Genomic DNA, 19,626 nt, shown 5'->3' on the forward strand with positions numbered 1-19,626 from the left:
TCCGTCAAACGCCCACCGACACGCATCGTGCTCTCCAGTATCTGCTCTGACTCTTTTCGACGCCTCAGATCAGGGTGTTTGACTAACCTGTGGGTCAAAGCAGGGGTCAGGTACAAGCATTTCATGAAAATTAATATTAGATAAATCATACAACTGTTCAGTGTGGTCCATAGACAATCAGTGTTTCAAGAAAGATGATGTTAAAGCTTTATTAGGACGGCTCAATCACTGCTGTGTTGATATTCAGATATTCAGCCATAATGATTAGAGATCAATTCAGTAACTTAACAAAAAGCCCTGTGAAACAGTCACCAGCTGACTGAAATAAAACAATTTATGACACTATCTAAAACTAAACTGAGATTTAGACCTAAATGAAGACTATTATGGCTAAGAAATGTCATTCAAAACAAAATGAATAAAGTGACAACACCACATAACTAAATGAACTTGAAGTAAAAATAAAAAACAAACTAAAAGCTCATTTTAAATATTTAATATATTTTTTTTAAATAATAGTACTAAAATAACAATAAAACATAATCAGTTTAATCTTATTTATATCTCACGTGGGCCATAGTTGATGTTGTGCTTATATCAGTGGATCAAAAGATGTTAAAGGTCAAACCTGGTTTAACTCATCATGACTTCAGCATAAAACACAAAAGAACTAAAACAAAACAAAACTGTGTTTCACTTTAATATTGATTCATAGCGCCATCTAACGGTACAAGAGCCATGAATATCTAACATGGCCTTTTTTAGAGAGGAGGCTAATAATGTCACTGTAGGGCAGGGGAAGTGTTAACAAAGCCTCACACCTCATTAATATGCTGGAAGCTAAATCTTAAAGGAAACACTTTTCTCTGTTGAATTACACTACCATCTGTTTTAATGGGAGTAGGCTTAATAGAAGTTCACTAACAAATAATGACAAAAATACCAAGGCCACTGGTGTCTAAAAAAGAAAAAAAAAAAAACACCAGAAGAAGAAAACTGGTTCAAAGACAAAGAGGTAATGTGATGTAATGAATGATGATGATTGTAACATATATATATATATATATATATATATATATATATATATGTGTGTGTGTGTGTGTGTGTGTGTAAAAACCTCTAACACTATCTTGCGCTATTCTTTTTCTATTTTATCTGTTTTCTTTTTATTTATTATATTATTTAAAAGCCCTTGCTACATGTTCTGTGTTAAGCTAACTGAGACTTGTTATAGCACTTACATATCATTGCTCCTTTTTATTATTATTGTTTCCACTGTCCTCATTTGTAAGTCGCTTTGGATAAAAGCGTCTGCTAAACGAATCAATGTAAATGTATAAATAAACTAGCCCTTAAATTCAAGAATGTTTCGCCAATCATTATTACATATTCGTGTCTTTAGAGACCATTAACGTTGCCTTTATCCAGCACAGTGACTCTCTAACTGCTGCAAGAGCAAAACACTCTCTTGATATTATAAGAAATATTACAGAAGAATAAAATCAAATGACAGTGACATTTATATTTCATTGTATATTATTGCTCTGCATTAAATCCATTCAAACCAGTTCAATTCTTGCTGATGATATTCTTTTGTTAAATGCCTGCAGTAATGATGAGTGAAACATCACGTCGTCATTGTGTGTCAAACAGCGCCACCGCGAGGAATAAAGACGCATTGCATTTGTTACGTCATCAGATATGTAGCCTAAATAAAGCTTGCGCAGGAAAAATATACTTACACATTTACACACCTCACACTATAGCCTTAAGTTCAATCATTTATTGTAAGTTTGGCTGTATATAAACACCAAATGATAAGAGCTTCATTACACTGCTTTAAAAAGAACAAACCATTAAAAGAACAAACAAATTACAATTTTATTGATTCATGAATTGGAGACATGTACGATCAGAATAAAAACACATTTGTTTACGTACTGCAGCCACAGAATAGCAGAACATCAGATCCTCACAGTGACGCATTTACATCATTAATCATACAAACATAACCCGCCAAAAATAGTAGCCTATAGGCCTACACTCTTTTTATAGTCAACCTTATTTTACAGTATCCTCTCATTTCTTCTTTACAGCATTACTGTTATGTAGCCTATATCAGATAAAATACTGTATAGGCCTAGGTTTTCACTAACAAAGTCATTACGCCAAAAAATAACACTGTTCTGACATCACTGACGGTGTAATAGATAATTGTGACATTACAGATTATGAGATAGTAGAGCAGATTATCACGGAATATCACAGTTTTAGAAACAATTGACAACAGCTACATTTAAGTTTAAAGCGAGTCAAAAAAAAAATCACATAATAGGCTAATGTTATGATGTTCTTTCATGTAGTGAGCAATTACACTGAATAAATGGTTGAAACCCATTTTACTGATGAAATGTGATGCAATTTGGTAACACTTTACAATAATCCTTGTTGGCATTATTTAATACATTAAGATGTTTGAACACGAGCCAAATATTGTTACACTAAAAAACAAAATTATCCATTACTGGTGAACCAGTGTATGAAGTGCAGAGTCATCATCTTCAAAGTGAGAATCTGTCTATTGGTCTTGCCAGGGTTGCCAGGTCTGCGTAACAAAACCAGCCCGATTACTACTTATAACTCCAATCAGGACTAAACTGACCGAACAATGGGGGAAAAAATAGCTGGAAAACCACAGACTTGGCAACAAAAAAAGCGCAGGAACAAAGTGAACTAGGTGCTAAATTTGTATGGAGCAATCGTTCGCCTTCACTAGACTTTCTTGATCTTTGATTCCTATTAAAAATGACGTGATAAAATTTCACGTTTAATTTATCTTGTTGCTTAATTTCTTTGCACTTGTTACTAACCATTTCTTCGTTCCTTCACCTTTTTGTTTTGATCCAGTGCAGTACATGTTAGCCTACCACACTTCTTTAGCATGCACTAACACACACTATTTTTATTACAGCATTTATTCATCTTTGTTAATGTTAATAGTTATGTCATTTCACAGTGCAATAATGTTAACAGCTACTTCTGCTTTCAAAACCAATGTATAAATGAACATTACATGAACAAATGCTGTAGAAATACTGTTTATCGTTTGTTCATGTTTATTAGTGTAGTTAACTAATGTTAAGAATCTTATTGTAAAGTGTTCTTCAGACCTAAATCCAGCTGTTGATGTTACCCTAAACATGTTAAAATAAGCAGAATTTGATGTTACAGAAGTAGCTGTTTTGTTGTGTGTTTTGTTGACTGTGTTAATACTGTAGAAACCTCACTGCATTAGTTTACTGTAAACTGAACTGATAAAGTACTCATGTCTCCTAGAAGCCGCTCCCGCTGCCCTCCATGTCTCCGGTGAGCACAGAGCGCTTGTGCAGCACGGCGTTGTTCCTCCGGGCCGGTGTCTGGGGCGCTGCTGGGGGGCAGGGGGCTCTGTACTGAGGCAGCCCACTCTTGGTGGTGTCCAGTTCTTCAGCGTCTCCTTCCTGGACCCTCAGAGCGGCGATCACCTCTCGATCAGACGGGCTGAGGGTCAGACAGCCGCAGCTATGGCCTTCAACACCGTCTTCCTCCCCGGGGTCGTCTTCCACCGTCATGAAAGCGTCTCCCCAAAGACTCTCGCACAGGTCTCGGCCGTGTTGGTACATCTGAACAACAAACACAGATGCAAGTGAGAACACAATACTTCTCAAACCCTAGATCCAACCTGACAGAAGATGATGGCGGTTTATGCTAATGCTGCTATAGTGGCAATGCAGACAGTGGTACCATAAAAAGACAGTATGAATCTAGTTACAGTAAATATTCTCATCATTAACAAGAATCAGTTTTTAGTCATGGAGCAGGAGATAAAGTAAATAAGAAATCACAAAAATAATATGAAGTGCACAGACGCCGTTACGAGGAATCTTGTGTCCGTGAAGCGTCTGAAATATTGTTTAATGAAGATAAAACATCTCGGATCCTCTGCTAATATTGTCAGTCATTATATTCACACATCAGCAGTTCACGCATATTAATGATTCCTGAATGAAGAAGCACAGCACACACACACACACACACACACACACTTTCTCTCATTATTAGCTGTGATTTTCAGCCCTCAGAACATGTGAAGTGTGTGTGTGTGTGTGTGTGTGTGTGTGTTTCTGTCACTCACGCTTGTGCTCATGTGATGATTGTGTTGATTATGAGATCTCGCTGTTTCCACAGAGACAGTGACCTTACATTTTTATACTAAATGTTTGACTTCATGATCTTTCATCAAAATCATAACCTTCTCATTCATCATTTCAAGTGAATGGCAGGAAAGTCAGAGTAAGGTTAAAAATCATGTTGGGATCACACTACCATCTAAATTCTTCTTGCTTTGTCTTGGTATTATTTTATAACATGATTGACAGATTAAAACAGTCCAGCTGGCAGGTCACATTTCGTTCTGTTTCCAACATTGTTATTGTGACATTGTTTCAATGTCTTACTTTTTAAGTTTTTATACATTGATTTATAAGTAATTAGTTTAAAATTGTACAATCAGTGATATTACATTAAACACTGCTGCAATGTTTTTCAATGTTCAAACAGCATTATTGCAGCTCATCTCAGTGCTGAAGCTGTCTGATTCACACTCTCTCTCTTTTCACATGTTCTGCATGTCAGTGGTGAGAGAGAGTGACATGAACTGACACCTTCACTCCACGTGTGTGTGTGTGTGTGTGGTTCCAGCTGTGTCCAGGCCTGGAGACACAGCATCTCATCACACACTCTCTCCTGCATGAGCGCTCCTCTCCTCAGTGATGTTTACATCACTAACACTAGAGCTCATCCAGTCCTGGGTACTAACTCATTACATCTACTGTGGATTATGTAATCAGTTTCCAAAAATCACTTGTAAAAATACCTGTAATTAGAGTACTGTATGTTGCATTTTAAATGCTCATAATCAAATTACAGTTAATGTCTGTGGATTACATGATCACATATAAAAACACAATAGCAGTAAATAAATAATGAAGGTAAACAGATCAAATATACTTCCATTTTTAGTGTTCACATGTTTAAATTATATTTATTTAAGTAAAGGACCAACAAAAAATGCATTAAAATTAAGAAACAATTAATATCAAATTCTTTCCAAAAAAAAAAAAAAGAATTCTACAAACAAAACATATGAAGTGGTCAAAAAATTATGTCTGACCCACTTCCCTTCTTCGTTCGATATACCACCCCTTATGACGTGTAAAATGTTCTTAATTAGCAAACTGAACTAAACAAGACACAAACCAATAATATTTAAACATAAATAATATAAAATACAAATGCACTTTTTTTTTTTTTTAATATAAAATACAAATGCACAAATGCACACAAAAACACCTTAACAAGTTAGCACTCACACCCACAACAGACTTAATGGACTTTAACAACTACTTAGCAACATTCAGAACACCTTCTTAACTGCATAGAAACACCTGGCAGCACCTAACACATAGCAATGTGTATACAATTACTCAGAACACCTTAGCAACCACTTATCAACAATCGGAACACCTTAGCAACCACTTATCAACAATCAGAACACCTTAGCAACCACTTCAGTGTCCTTTAGTGACCACTTTGCAACACACTCTATACAGGTGCTGGTCATATAATTAGAATATAATTATTATTAGTTTATTTATTTCACTAATTCCATTCAAAAAGTGAAACTTGTATATTATATTCATTTATTACACACAGGCTGATATATTTCAAATGTGTATTTCTTTTAACTTTGATGTTTATAAATTATAACTGACAACTAAGGAAAATCCCAAATTCAGTATCTCAGAGAATTAGAGTATTGTGAAAAGGTTCAATATTGAAGACACCTGGTGCCACACTCTAATCAGCTAATTAACGCAAAACACCTGCAAAGGTCTTTAAATGGTCTCTCAGTCTAATTTTGTTGGCTACACAATCATGGGGAAGACTGCTGACTTAACAGTTGTCCAAAAGATGACCATTGACACCTTGCACAAGGAGGGCAAGACACAAAAGGTCATTGCAAAAGAGGCTGGCTGTTCACAGAGCTGTGTGTCCAAGCACATTAACAGAGAGGCGAAGGGAAGGAAAGATGTGGTACAAAAAAGTGTACAAGCAATAGGGATAACCGCACCCTGGAGAGGATTGTGAAACAAAACCCATTCAAAAATGTGGGGGAGATTCACAAAGAGTGGACTGCAGCTGGAGTCAGTGCTTCAAGAATCACTATACGCACAGATGTATGCAAGACATGGGTTTCAGCTTCGCATTCTTGTGTCAAGCCACTCTTGAACAACAGACAGCGTCAGAAGAGTCTCGCTTCAAAAAGGACTGGACTGCTGCTGAGTGGTCCAAAGTTATGTTTTCTGATGAAAGTACATTTTGCATTTCCTTTGGAAATCAGGGTCCCAGAGTCTGGAGAAGAGAGGAGAGGCACACAATCCAAGTTGCTTGAGGTCCAGTGTAAAGTTTGCACAGTCAGTGATGGTTTGGGGTCACATGCCATGTCATCTGCTGGTGTTGGTCCACTGTGTTTTCTGAGGTCAAAGGTCAACACAGCCGTATACCAGGAAGTTTTAGAGCACTTCATGCTTCCTGCTGCTGACCAACTTTATGGAGATGCAGATTTCATTTTCCAACAGGACTTGGCACCTGCACATCGTGCAAAAGCTACCAGTACCTGGTTTAAGGACCATGGTATCCTTGTTCTTAATTGGCGAGCAAACTCACCTGACCTTAACCCCATTGAAAATCTATGGGGTATTGTGAAGAGGAAGATGCTATATGCCAGACCCAAGAATGCAGAAGAGCTGAAGGCCACTATCAGAGCAACCTGGGCTCTCATAACACCTGAGCAGTGCCACAGACTGATCGACTCTATGCCACGCCGCATTGCTGCAGTAATTCAGGCAAAAGGAGCCACAACTAAGTACTGAGTGCTGTACATGTTCATACTTTTTTTAGTTGGCCAAGATTTCTAAAAATCCTTTCTTTGTATTGGTCTTAAGAAATATTCGAATTTTCTGAGATACTGAATTTGGGATTTTCCTTAGTGGTCAGTTAACATGAAATATATCAGTCTGTGTGTAATGAATTAAAGCTGCGGGAGGTAACTTTTGACACTCTAGCGGTTAATAAACAGAACTGCTTGCGTCTTGTGGAAGAACATCGTAGCCAGAACTACTTCTCTCTGTTTATGTCTATGAAGAATCACAAAGGTGCTGGGTTACTCCGCCGCGGTACCCCCGAAGCAATCTAAAATAGTCCGAATATAAACACTTATTATAGGTGCACCCTAGTGATTCAGGACAAGCTAAAAACACGGTTTGGAAAATGGATTCATGGTGTACTCGCTTATTATATACATTTTTCTACATTTTGAACACAAACAAAGTTACAGACCGCAGCTCTGATTGGTTGATTTCTTACCGGGAGCGATGGAGTTTCTGCAAATGGAAATAGGACCACTATATCATGTGTGGTATGGCATGTTACCTGTAGGTAGGACACACATCCGCCGCTGCAGTTCTGTCCGCGTGGGTCAGTGGTCCAGTCCCGAGCACATGTCATGTCCGTTTTACACGCCTCGTACCTGCAACAGTCGTCTACCAACAGCTCAACTGATAATTGATGAAAAACATTCTGATCAAAGCTGGTCATCACACAAGCTTATGAGCACAAGATGAGTGGGCGTGGCCTCACCAATCTCTGCAGAAACTGTGACACAGAGGCACCGCCTTCAGGGAGGAGTCATGATGTGGGTGTGGCCAGCGAGCAGCATCAGGAGAACAGCGGTAAAAACAGACGATGCGCTTCAGGAAGGACTCACAGCTACAGAGAGAGAGAGAGAGAGAGTCAAACAAAAGAGTTCAGCTCATGTTGTCATATGGTGGATCTCTCTCTCTCTCTCTCTCTCTATATATATATTCAATATTCTCAGTATTTTTAAATGCAATATAAACACCTTGAGGAGAACAATAATACGTATTTATACAAATCTTCACATAAGCAAAAACCAACAAATAAATAAAGAAATATGGATTTAAAAATTATTTAGCATGAATAATAAAAAGAAAGAATAAACAAACATGAAAAAAAAAACCAACTAATATACTAATAAACAAAAATTGTAATAAATAAATAAATTATTTGAAAATAAAGACATGAAATTAAAATAATGTTATCATAAAAATAACTAAAAAAGAAAAAAGAAAGAAATATATTAATAAACACACATTAAAATGAAAAAAAAAACATGGATTGGAAATAAATAGACATAAAAAAACAATATAATTATAAAAATAACTCAATATAAAAAAATAAAATTAACAAATAAAAATAACAAAAAATTATTAAATAAATAAAATAACTACCTGAATATATAACTAAAGATTCATGTAAACAAACAAACTTACTTACTGTTTTAATATGAAATATATCAACATGAAAAAAGACAATTATGTCTGTTAAATTATTTAATGTGCTGTTTAAATCACCCTTAATAATATAATAATAAATACAATATTTGTTTTATTCACAAGATATGATTAAAGCTGCCGTTATGATTAAAGTCCTTCTCAGTGGTATTTTAATCAATAATATGTGATTAAATCAGAGAGTTTAGGATTTAAACCCCAGTACAGATAATGAATCCTGATCAGCAGATGCTTACAGAGGGCTGAGGACACCACACTTATCCCAGTGAGAGTTATCCACGCCAGACAGATCCTGGACATCCTTCTCTGAACAACACGAGTCTGGACACAGACACAAGCATTCACAAACTACAATCCATGGACGCCCGCTTCTACTGGGCTTTCAGAAGGTGACCCCAAATGAACTGGACTGGACTGTGTTTGTGAGGTGACTGTGAAGTGTGCACACACTCTCCCTGTAGAGCGAACACTGCTGGAGATGAGGCTCTGGGCTGGGTGTGGCTTTGAGTCTCCCGTCCCGCAGACACGCCCCCTCCTGACTCATCACAGCGGCGGCCAATAGACTCGTGAGGTGGGCGAGGCCGAGCAGAACCTTGGACACGCCCATTTTTCACTAGACTTGATCTTTCAGCTTCTAGAAATAATCCACTTGAACATCCATCAACAGACGAAGTGATGTTATAAAACAGCATGAAACTTTGATTCATATTTGCATTTATATTCTGCTTCGTAATGATTTACTCAACTATAAAACTGAATTTAAGTAAACAGAGTTAAACATGGACATCTGAGGTTATTTGATGTATTTATATATATATTTTCTCTCTCTAAAATCCTCAAGCAATTTTAGAGGGATGTCCATCATAATGCCGTCATGATTTGGAATCAGTTCTAATGGAATCAAATGTGAATCTTCCACAAATCACATAATTCCTGCAGGATAAACGGAAAATACATTTCTGAAAATATAGACTTAAAATTAAGAATTTATTTCTGCAGCAAAATCTTGTGCGATTCTCGGACGGGTCTTCTTGTTCTTTCTTTAGGATTAAAATAAAATAAAATAAAACAAAATGATAAATCCTGCTGGATAAACTGACATTTTGAAAATAAAATAAAATAAAATAAAATGATAAATCCTGCTGGATAAACTGACATTTTAAAAATAAAATAAAATAAAATAAAATAAAATAAAATGATAAATTCTGCTGGATGAACTGACATTTTGAAACTAAACTAAACAAAACTAAAATAAAATAAAATAAATCCTGCTGGATAAACTGAAATTCTGAAAATATTAAAAGTAAGAATTTGTTTATTTAGCATGGTCTTATTTGATTCTTAGAGGAGTGCTGTTGTTTTTTCCTTTACGATTATAATAAATGAATCATTCATTAATAATTAAAATAAAATAAAACCTAACATGAATGAATCCATCAGTCTATAAACACTTCAGATGAGTTGTAGTTTAGGCCCAGTTTAAATCTTGTTTTGTTTGCTCAAGAAAGACGTCACATCATGATCTACAGAAACTTTCAGTTGAGTTTTCATCACCGTTTACAATCTTGAAGACGTTCAGTTCAACACATTAAGTCTGATAAGCTGAATGAATCCTAATAGACAAGATCATGATTTGATAAGCGGACTAATTTCAGTCTCCCTCTGCTGCTCATATTAATGTCTTTAACTGTGTCCAACGGTCTAAGAGGATCGATTTACTCTTCTACACACGACAAACACCTCGTGCCAGACTTGACTCTTTCAAAGCACAAAAAACTGTTTGTATGACCATAAAACAGCTTCATACCTGATCCTGGAGGAGTGCAGCGACTGCTGTTAGTGTCGGATGCTCTCGCTCTGATCCACACACTCTTTACCCGGAGCTGGAGACCAAGGACATCTCGATGACAACGCCCCTCCCTCTCACACACACACACACACACACACACACACACACAGATCATCAGTTTGATCTCAGTGAGTGCAGATATCAAACAAACACAATAACAGCCTAATATGAACCGAAGGCATCCTTGATAATGCATTCTCATAATAAGAAGACAGAGGCTTTATTTCATTTGACCTGGTTTCTAAATGCATCTCATTATGTGCTACTGAGTCACTCTCTGCGTTTTCTGACATTTTCTCTCACAAAAACCTGTCCCGGGACATTGATGACAGTTACTGGAGGTGAATCCAGGGGGAATTAGCATAATCTGGGACGGTGGGTAAATTGGGACGCCTAAGCTCCTTGTCCCGTTACAAGCGTCTCAACATGAGCGTATTCTAGCTGCTTCAACGTCTCTTTTCTTCAGAAAACTGTTGGAATACACAGCAAGAGCAGAAAATGTGCAATTATGCACAGAGAAGTGAGAAGAATATTACTTTTATAAAATACCACTTAAAGTTCACGAAAACAACATAATTCATATACATTGCATTAAAACTAAAACCGTAAAAAAAAAAAGTTATTTGGAAGCAATGTGCATTTTGTGAACACATATATATATATATATATATATATACTAAAAGTGGTTTCATTTGAGCTATTTAAGATTATAAAATCAAAAATAAAATTAAGTACACTGAAAAAATATGGGACTTCTTTTAAAAAATGGCTAGTTAATTGAACAAACAATTACAAATAAACAGCAACAGGTTGAATTAAACATGAATTGTTGATGTAGAAAACTATAATGGTATCTCACTTTTGCTAAAATAACACTGGTAGCATAATGTGGATGTAAAAGTGTCTGATAATCTTGGTCTGATCATTTGAAAATGACATATTTATGATACTAAAAAGACTAATTTGCAGTAAACGGACACTAATGGTGAGACGCTGAAGGCTTGTTTTGCTGGTTATTCGGTCTCTAATCTTCCTTCTGGAATAATCCCACCTCCATGCGCTGCTTTAAGATGTTTCTGGCCCCAAACGCAAACCCTGTGTCCTAGTTAGAGAGCTGAGAGGATTCAGCCTGAAACACGCACAGAGCTGCAGGACGTCTCGGCTCAAGGCATGCATGTTTGGGCTCATGTCATCAGCTGTTTTCTGGATTCGAGGCCTGTCAGAGCGATTCGTGAGGATACAGACGGCTTCATGAGCCGGGGCCGCGGGTCTTATTCTGGGTCTGAAGACAGCAGACAGAAGCTATTAGCCTTTGGTCATCTGAGCTGGAATAATAATCCTTTGTGTCAAAGCTATTCATGGATGAGCTGTTGTGTTCATTTGGAGAGGTCACTCACATTTCTGCTAATTGCACCGCATTTGTTCCACCAGTCAGAGCTAGTTTCACTGAGACCGCCATATCATGCCTAAAATACCTCAGATACATGATATAATATCAATCACAAAAACTAGAAGTACTGCTGCTATGCTACTGTTGCAATGCCACTATAGTAATACTATGGTATTTATCATCATATACCTTTTTTAATTAAATTAATAAATTGCATGAACATGGCTATCATTTAGACAGTATTCAGATAGGTTTGTTACCATCCGACTGTAGCATGGTATTATACTAAATTATATATTATGCAAAAATATTGTGATATGAAATGATATTATGAAATGTAAAAATTGATAGCCTGAATGCACTGTAAGTCGCTTTGGATAAAAGCGTCTGCTAAATGCATATTTAATTTAATTTAATATTGTTATCTTACCAAATTCATAAGAACAGTGAAACATATTACAAACAATATATAGCACAAAAACAAAACAACATATAGCCTACTACAGAAATTGAACAGGCCTAAAATAGGCCAAAAATAAGCGTTTTTTTTTTTTTTTTTTTTTTGATTACACACAAAATCTTTACTTGTCACAAATTCATGAAAGCTGACACTGGCTCAGATGTTCATCCCCCTCTCTCACGGATGTTTGTGCTTAGTTTCTTCTCTTCATCAGATGAATGCACATGCCTGTGTTTCTCATCAGTGGAGCGCCCTCTGCTGGAGGACTTCAGTCACTCTTCTGCAGCGCCTCATAGATGTGTGTAGAGCAGCTCGCCCTCTAGTGGTGAGCACAGGAAGTGCAGCACAGCCTACCAGGGCACTCAAGGGCATTCATGATCAGTTCTCCAAACTAACCGGTTTAATGACAGAAATAAAAGTGTCTCTCTGTGGAATAAAAGACCAAACCTCGTACACTAAATGTAATTAAAATAATAGTATTAAAATAAAGAAATCGTGTCTTGATTCGGAGAGTGTGTTGATACTTTACAAAGTTATCAGACCATTGTTTGATTCAAATTAGCAACCACTCAGAACAGCCTGCAAACATGTGCTTAAAACCACCCAGAGCTCCCTAAACATGTTCTGACAGCAGTTTTAACAAAATGATCACCACTGTATTTATGGTGTGGACTTCTCTGTTCTCATAGAGTTAGACCATTATCTTTTTGTGGACAGGCCTTGGCGGTGAGTTCTGCACATGTAAATACCACTCAGATCTACTTGAAAGGAAAATCTAGTTTTTACATTTCTTTTTAATTTGAAGGTATCTGCACTATTAAAAAGAAGAGGGAAAAAAACGGTCTGCTCTTGTAGCATGCAAATGAATCGCGATATCAGTTATTAAATTACTGACTTCTGTCCGCAGCAGACCGTTTTCTTATGTGAAGGTCTGTCATCATGTGAAATTATTTTAGATGTGTTCAGTCAAGTGCATGAGCAATAATGCAAGTCAATCAAGCTTCTTTACTCAACGTATTAAAACATTTTAATAACTTCTGTACAAACGACACTTGATTTTATAAAATTGTCTATGTATCCCAGTGCTTCACTACTGGAATGAAACAAACACAAGCTAAATATAAAATAGAGTTATCTTCTATAAAATCTGCTCCCATAGGCCTGTTTTCTTTAGTTTCCCTGAGTCTTGAGATGAACTGATACTCAGTACTCCTCTCGTAGACTCACACGACAGCTGATGCACACAATCACTTTAAAGTCTACACAGATGCATTGACCCAAGATCCTGAGGACGAAGACGTTGTCAAAGCGTGGTGAACTGTTCAGTGCAGAAAGTCCCTCTGAGGTGCATGTCTGTATCAGATAACAGCAGCGTCTGATGAGGCACTCAGCGTCAGGTCTCAGAAGATTTCAGTCTCTCCTCCTGGATCTTTTTGCCACAGTTCATGGCCAGAGTTGCAACGGCGTACGAGGACAGAATCACAATGGTGCTCCCGACGAAATGAGAGGAGGCTCCTCTCGGCGTCAGACGCACCGGCCTGCGAGGGTAACCCACGTCTGAGACGCTCGTGCTCAGCGACTGACCGATGGGCTCCATGTCTGCTCAGAGAGAGACCAGAAGTGTTTGACTGTCCTGATCAATGCATGGACGCTTGAGCAGGTCTCTTTATAAGAGCCTCGACTGACTCTGGAGACACGTCACACTGCGTCAATAGGATGAGAAATAGACACCCATGTGTGTGGTCAGGTAGACGCCAGGAGCTTAATGCTTTAAGCTCATTAGAAACCAGAAAAGAGGCACGTAGGTAAACAGCTCTGACATCAGAAGTGTGAATCTAGTTACTCTTAGAAGGACACGGAAAGCAAACAGAGCTCACAACCACAAGGTCATGGGTTCGATTCCCAAGAAATGCATAAATGTAAATAATGTATACATATTTTCTCCTGATGATTATTTTATGGGCTGCATTATAGAAGCATTATAGAAGGCAGATAAAGAAAACTCACTGTCCAGCTGGTTTTATTAAATGACTTTGTATTTTAGCTGTGTAATATTCAGCAAACACAGTTCAAATGGTCCCAAGCACTGTTGGATGCAAATAAAAATAATTTACATTTCATCTGGCAGGTGGGTTTATTAATACAGCACATTATTTTAAGCAGAAGGGAAATTTTATGTATTTTAGACATGCATATTAAGATAATAAATAAGTAAAATTAAATCAAGGTTAAATTTAAATAAGCAAAAATAATACAAGAAAAAAATGTAACACATGTTAAAGATCAACTAATATAATATGTAAAAATGAATAAAAAAATAAAAATAAATAGTAAAAAAAAAAAAAAAAAGTAGGCATATGTTTAAAAACTGATTAAATGAATGTAATTTTTTTTTATTTATTCAATTGTTTATTAATATTAATATAAATCCTTCACCCTCATGTGTCTGTGACCTTTGAGTCGTTCTGGTCCAGGTTATTTCCTCAGCGCAAGTCTGTGGGATTCTTTATACTATTCACATTTACATCATATAATACATTATAATGTGAATTTGAGTCTGAGAACGGTGATGTGGTGCTGAGGTCACCAGAGGTCATGTCTCAGTCTCACATTGACAGGTCAGATCTGTTCGGCAGCAGGTGTTTCGTGTCTTTCTCAGGGTCATACACACCTCAGATGTGTCCTGAATCAGTATTTGGGCTGTCTGACACAGCATCTGTTCATCAGAGACACACACACACACACACACACACAGCAAACAGATCACAGCGAGTCTGATCCTTCAAACACACGGTTACTGCTGAACAGATCCTGTGCTGTGTGTTCACTCAGTCGTCAGTAGTAATAGTGCTCACATCTAATGCCAAAGATATCCTGTGTGTCTGTCCCGTGTCCGAGCATTCATTCATCTGACCTGCTGCAGATAATCAGTCTGTCTCTGTCTGTGGCTCTTAATTAAACTGATCTTAATTCTCCTCGTTCTCATTCTGCAGGCCAAGCTGCTTTACTGCGTCACCAGACGGACCATAGATAAGATCCACACTGCGTGTCTGTTGCTGTAATGTCTTTTATTTGAGAATAAATAAGACTTGGGGTTTTCTGGGACACATTGTCTGTCATCTGTGATTTGGCAGTCAGTAGTTAGCATGAAAAATTATATTTAAATCTTCTTCATGTTGCAGTTTTAAAATATGAGCTGCTCTGACGGATCAATACTGATGGTTTATTGGTGAATCTCTTGAAAATTTGAATAAATAAACTGAAATCTAAATCTAAAAATATTTTGCGATTTGAATCAGATATAATTGTCTCTTATTATTTTTAAATATAATATTTAATAATATTCGCCTTATTTTGCAATGCATAAATATGATATTTTCTATGAATAAGTGCAGTATTAAATAAGTGCATGATAATACATAAAGTAATACAACCACAATCAGTTTGCAATATCATGCATCTTATAAGTCTAACGACTAAAAATAACTAGAAGCTCGAACATCTCACAGTAATAACTTCCCCATATGAAGATGAAATATAACCCACATACATCATGGTTTCTGTGAGATTCACCATTAAGTGTTTTAGATTTAACAAATTCACAAATAAGTAAATAAAACACAAAGTGTGTCAAACCATACAGCAATATTTTACCTGAACATAATAAATGTAGTCCAAATTACATAGTAGGCTATCTCTTTTATTAACTTAATTAAGTTGTATGATGCTTTGTGTAAAAGGGTGTGTAGGTTTTTTTAATTTTTATTAATTATAAATTAATTAAAACAAGTAGTCCTATACTAATACTATGAGTAAATATAGGCTTTAAATATGTGGCTATATGTTACAGCTCCCACTTTAAGCTCATGTGTTTTTCTCTTTTTCCAGCTAAACTCTCAAACACTGCACTTAACTTTATGATCAGGAGCACACTTACGCCATTACGGTCTTTCTTTTGAAGAAGACGGGAAAAAACAGTAAGTAAAGCGCTTTCGATAGTTGTCTAACAATTGTATCACTTGAACAGCACAGCGATTTTCATTATTTTTTTCTGCACGTATCAGAACATTAAAGAAGCAGAAATTGATGGGGGCTATTTGAAGCTTTACACGGAAACTACGAATTCTGTTCATCAGTTTATAAACATAATAAACTCAAATTTTTTACTGTCACACTCAAAAGTGTAGGCTACTATCCTAGTTAGCTGTTATATAAGATATTCTAATTTCAGAGTAAAAAAAAACGGTTTATGCATTAGACTACACTTTTTATTCTATATATATCTATAATCGACTAAAAATTATTGTATTTGAACTGGTCTACTGAATGCGCTGGAAAATCACTACAAGAAAGAAATTGTGGGAAAGGGTGAGATTCCAAATAAATGGAAAAGGCTCAGAAAACAGGATGCCATTGAGAGTTTGGATAAATACATTTAACAGAGTAACAGAGCATAATAAAACCAATTTAAAGTAGTATATTAACATGTAGTTCCTAAATGTTTTATCTGGGAGTATTTCAGCATGTATACATTAGTTGCTTGTTCCTCTTCCCAACTGTGTCCTTCTTGAACTTTTATGTAACTAATTGTAATTCTTCTTCTTTGGTGGGTTTCAATACCAGGCTGCAAACCAGCTTTTTAGGCACATATCAGCACCTCGTATGCTGGATTTCAGTCTAGGTATAACTGGATGAGATCATTTCCTGTCTTCTATTGCTAAAACCACAAATTTTTAATGCATTGTATCATTTGCTTGATAATTTTTCCAGATCCTTGTTCTGAATTGAATATATTTTATATTGTCAATTATTTTCCTTCTATAGCCTGTAATTCTCTTCCGAGCTCATTCCTTTTGTGTTCATAACTGGTTGAACAATACATTATCAACAGTTTCTGGTATAATTCACATAATCCTCTATCATGTTTTCCTATGATATTAAGTTTAGAATTAGGTTTTGTATGACCTTAATTACAATTTTAAATGTATCATTTAAGTTGTTTTGGAGCACTGAGAAATGCTGTTTATTTGTAACAAGCATCACATTTGTTATTGCAGAGTTTCATTAAATACTCTTTATAAAATTCTTTTTAATTCAGTTATGTTTTGATGCTGCTTATTTGTCATATGGTGTCGATTTATTATCTATTCGATTCTGATATTGTACCAAAGCCAAAATTGTGCTTTGGAGCCATTGCTCCCTTTCATAATTTTGGCCATATAAATATCAGCATCTGCAGCAAATCATGTTTTTGCTCAGTTTGGGCGTCTGAATGAAACTGGGCTGTTTTTTCTTCGTCCATATTCTCACTATATCATACATTATGAACCATAACAATCTTAATAATCAAATATGTTACTCAACTAAAATCTCGTATGCACTTTATTTATTTATTTATTTGTTTAATTTGGTCTAAATTTGGTCTAAAGTTTCAATAAAAATGTTTGTTAAATGTTAAATGTTTTTGTCATCTGAAATATGACGCTAATCATACTCTTTAATTTCTGTAATGTATAAACTCATGGGGAGCACTGATTCACTCTGCATCACACAGCAAAGCTTGTCACTGAATACGTAATGAATGATGTCCGTCTGCCGGGTATTTCTGGACTGAGTCTTGTTCATGAATCAACAGCTTGTGTGTGTGTTTGGAGTAAGTCCTCCTCCAGCCTGTGTCTCTGCAGAAAATCTGAAAGATTGTGTGTTTTCTATTCGTCTGCGCTCAAATAAATCCTCAATTGAACTTTAAGACGTCAATGTGAGCATCACAGAAAATCCATATGTCACATATTCATGACAGCAAGTAAATGTGATCCTTTTGGTGTAATTATGGTATAATTCATCACATTAACTATGCACATGTTTTACTGTTTTACAAATCGTCCCCTTGGAATTATAAGGTTCTATCTGACATTTTTGTCAAAATTGAGTTATTCACATATTCTTATTCAGTGAAAATTTATTTATATTATGTGATAGATTTTGTAATGTTCTAATCTGTACATTTTGGGACTTTTTATTTAAATAAACAACAAAGTTGTATGATCTCTACACAGTCGAATGGAATGCAGAAACTTTGACGGAACTGACGGAAATTACTCGGAATGCAGATAGCATCTTCAAGGGGAAAAAATGTTTTTAAAATTACATCTATTGTTTGAGCATTTCAAACCCAACAAACTTAATTTTTGTGCTTAAAAAATTGTGCTAGTGCTTACTTGGTGTTTTGTTTTACGGTCTGATGACATACACACACTACGTCAAGTGTGATTTAAGCAGTCAGTTATGTTTTGTGGTGAATGTGAGCGCAGTGAAGTACATCGGTCTGATGATCAGCACCATGGACAGAGACTCAACAATGCTTCAGTGGAAATATGAAAACCAGCAACAGTTCACTGGTGCATTTTCTTGTGTGCAAAACCCACACATTTTGCACATTGCTAATAAAAACCGGCAAATTATAACCAAGCATCCAAAACTAGAGGTTTAAAACTGTTTCAGACTGTTAGCACATTGTTTTGCTGGTTTCGAAGCATAAACCTCAATGAATTTAAAAGTATTTGCCAGCAAGACTATATACTTACAAAATATATTTTTTTTAAACAACTATGAAATATCAGATGCAGTTTTGCTTTACATTTTTGAACATATTACAGTTATCATCTCCTATATCTCACAATATACTGTAACACAAACACAGTGAGTCATTACAGACCGACTGCTGTGAGTCAATCATGACCTACTGATGACATATAGATGAGTCTGTCTTTGATGAGGTCACCATGTGATGATGTGATGAAGCTAAATATCATCTCAAAAGTGTAATGTTCAGAACAGAACAGCTGACATCTTTTCAAAGCTCCTACATCTGTTCCTGTGTTGGACATCCCCACGGGACCCTGATTTGTTCATTTGGATGTTTTAGAGAAGAGCAGATGCTCCACACACCATCTGTTATTAAAGCATTGTATTTTCCAAAACCTTATTCAGTATCCAAACAAATATAGCCGCTGTAAATATACTATTTATTATATATATTTATTATATTTTTATAAAAACAATTTTTGGATTAACAAGATGTTAATTAGTGGACTGGAGTGGTGTGAATCGCTTGTGGATTATTGTGATGTTTTAAAATCAGCTGTTTAGACTCTCATTCTGACGGCACCCATTCACTGCAGAGGATCAATTGATGCAATGCTGCATTTCTCCAAATCTGATGAAGAAACAAACTCATCTACATCACGGATGACCTTGGAGTGAGCACATTTTCAACAAATTATCGATTCTGGGTGCAACAATCCTGTTAAACAAACAAATTCTTAGCACAACACACATGCTGCTAAAATTATGATGGTAGCACGTTAGCATGCTACTGTGGCATTCTCACCATGTGTGACAGAAATGTGTTGCTGTATGTCAGTCCTCCAGTGCGCTGCTGTCTGGATTAGTCAGA

General features: G+C 36.2%; 1 protein-coding gene across 1 annotated transcript; it reads right to left on the bottom strand.

Annotated features, from left to right (window-relative positions):
- Nucleotides 1-1,856: 1,856 nt before the first annotated feature.
- On the bottom strand, nt 1,857-10,909 carry LOC127952607 (riboflavin-binding protein-like). The gene is made up of 6 exons (XM_052551255.1): nt 10,279-10,909; nt 8,922-9,119; nt 8,708-8,792; nt 7,738-7,866; nt 7,531-7,627; nt 1,857-3,659 (listed from the first exon to the last, which is right to left on the bottom strand). Exons 2-6 carry the CDS (start codon nt 9,076-9,078, stop codon nt 3,333-3,335), a joined length of 795 nt encoding a protein of 264 aa, XP_052407215.1. The 5' UTR covers nt 9,079-9,119; nt 10,279-10,909; the 3' UTR covers nt 1,857-3,332.
- Nucleotides 10,910-19,626: the final 8,717 nt, after the last annotated feature.

Source organism: Carassius gibelio, chromosome B3 (assembly GCF_023724105.1).
Source record: "Carassius gibelio isolate Cgi1373 ecotype wild population from Czech Republic chromosome B3, carGib1.2-hapl.c, whole genome shotgun sequence".
In the NCBI taxonomy this organism is placed as follows: Eukaryota; Metazoa; Chordata; class Actinopteri; order Cypriniformes; family Cyprinidae; genus Carassius; species Carassius gibelio.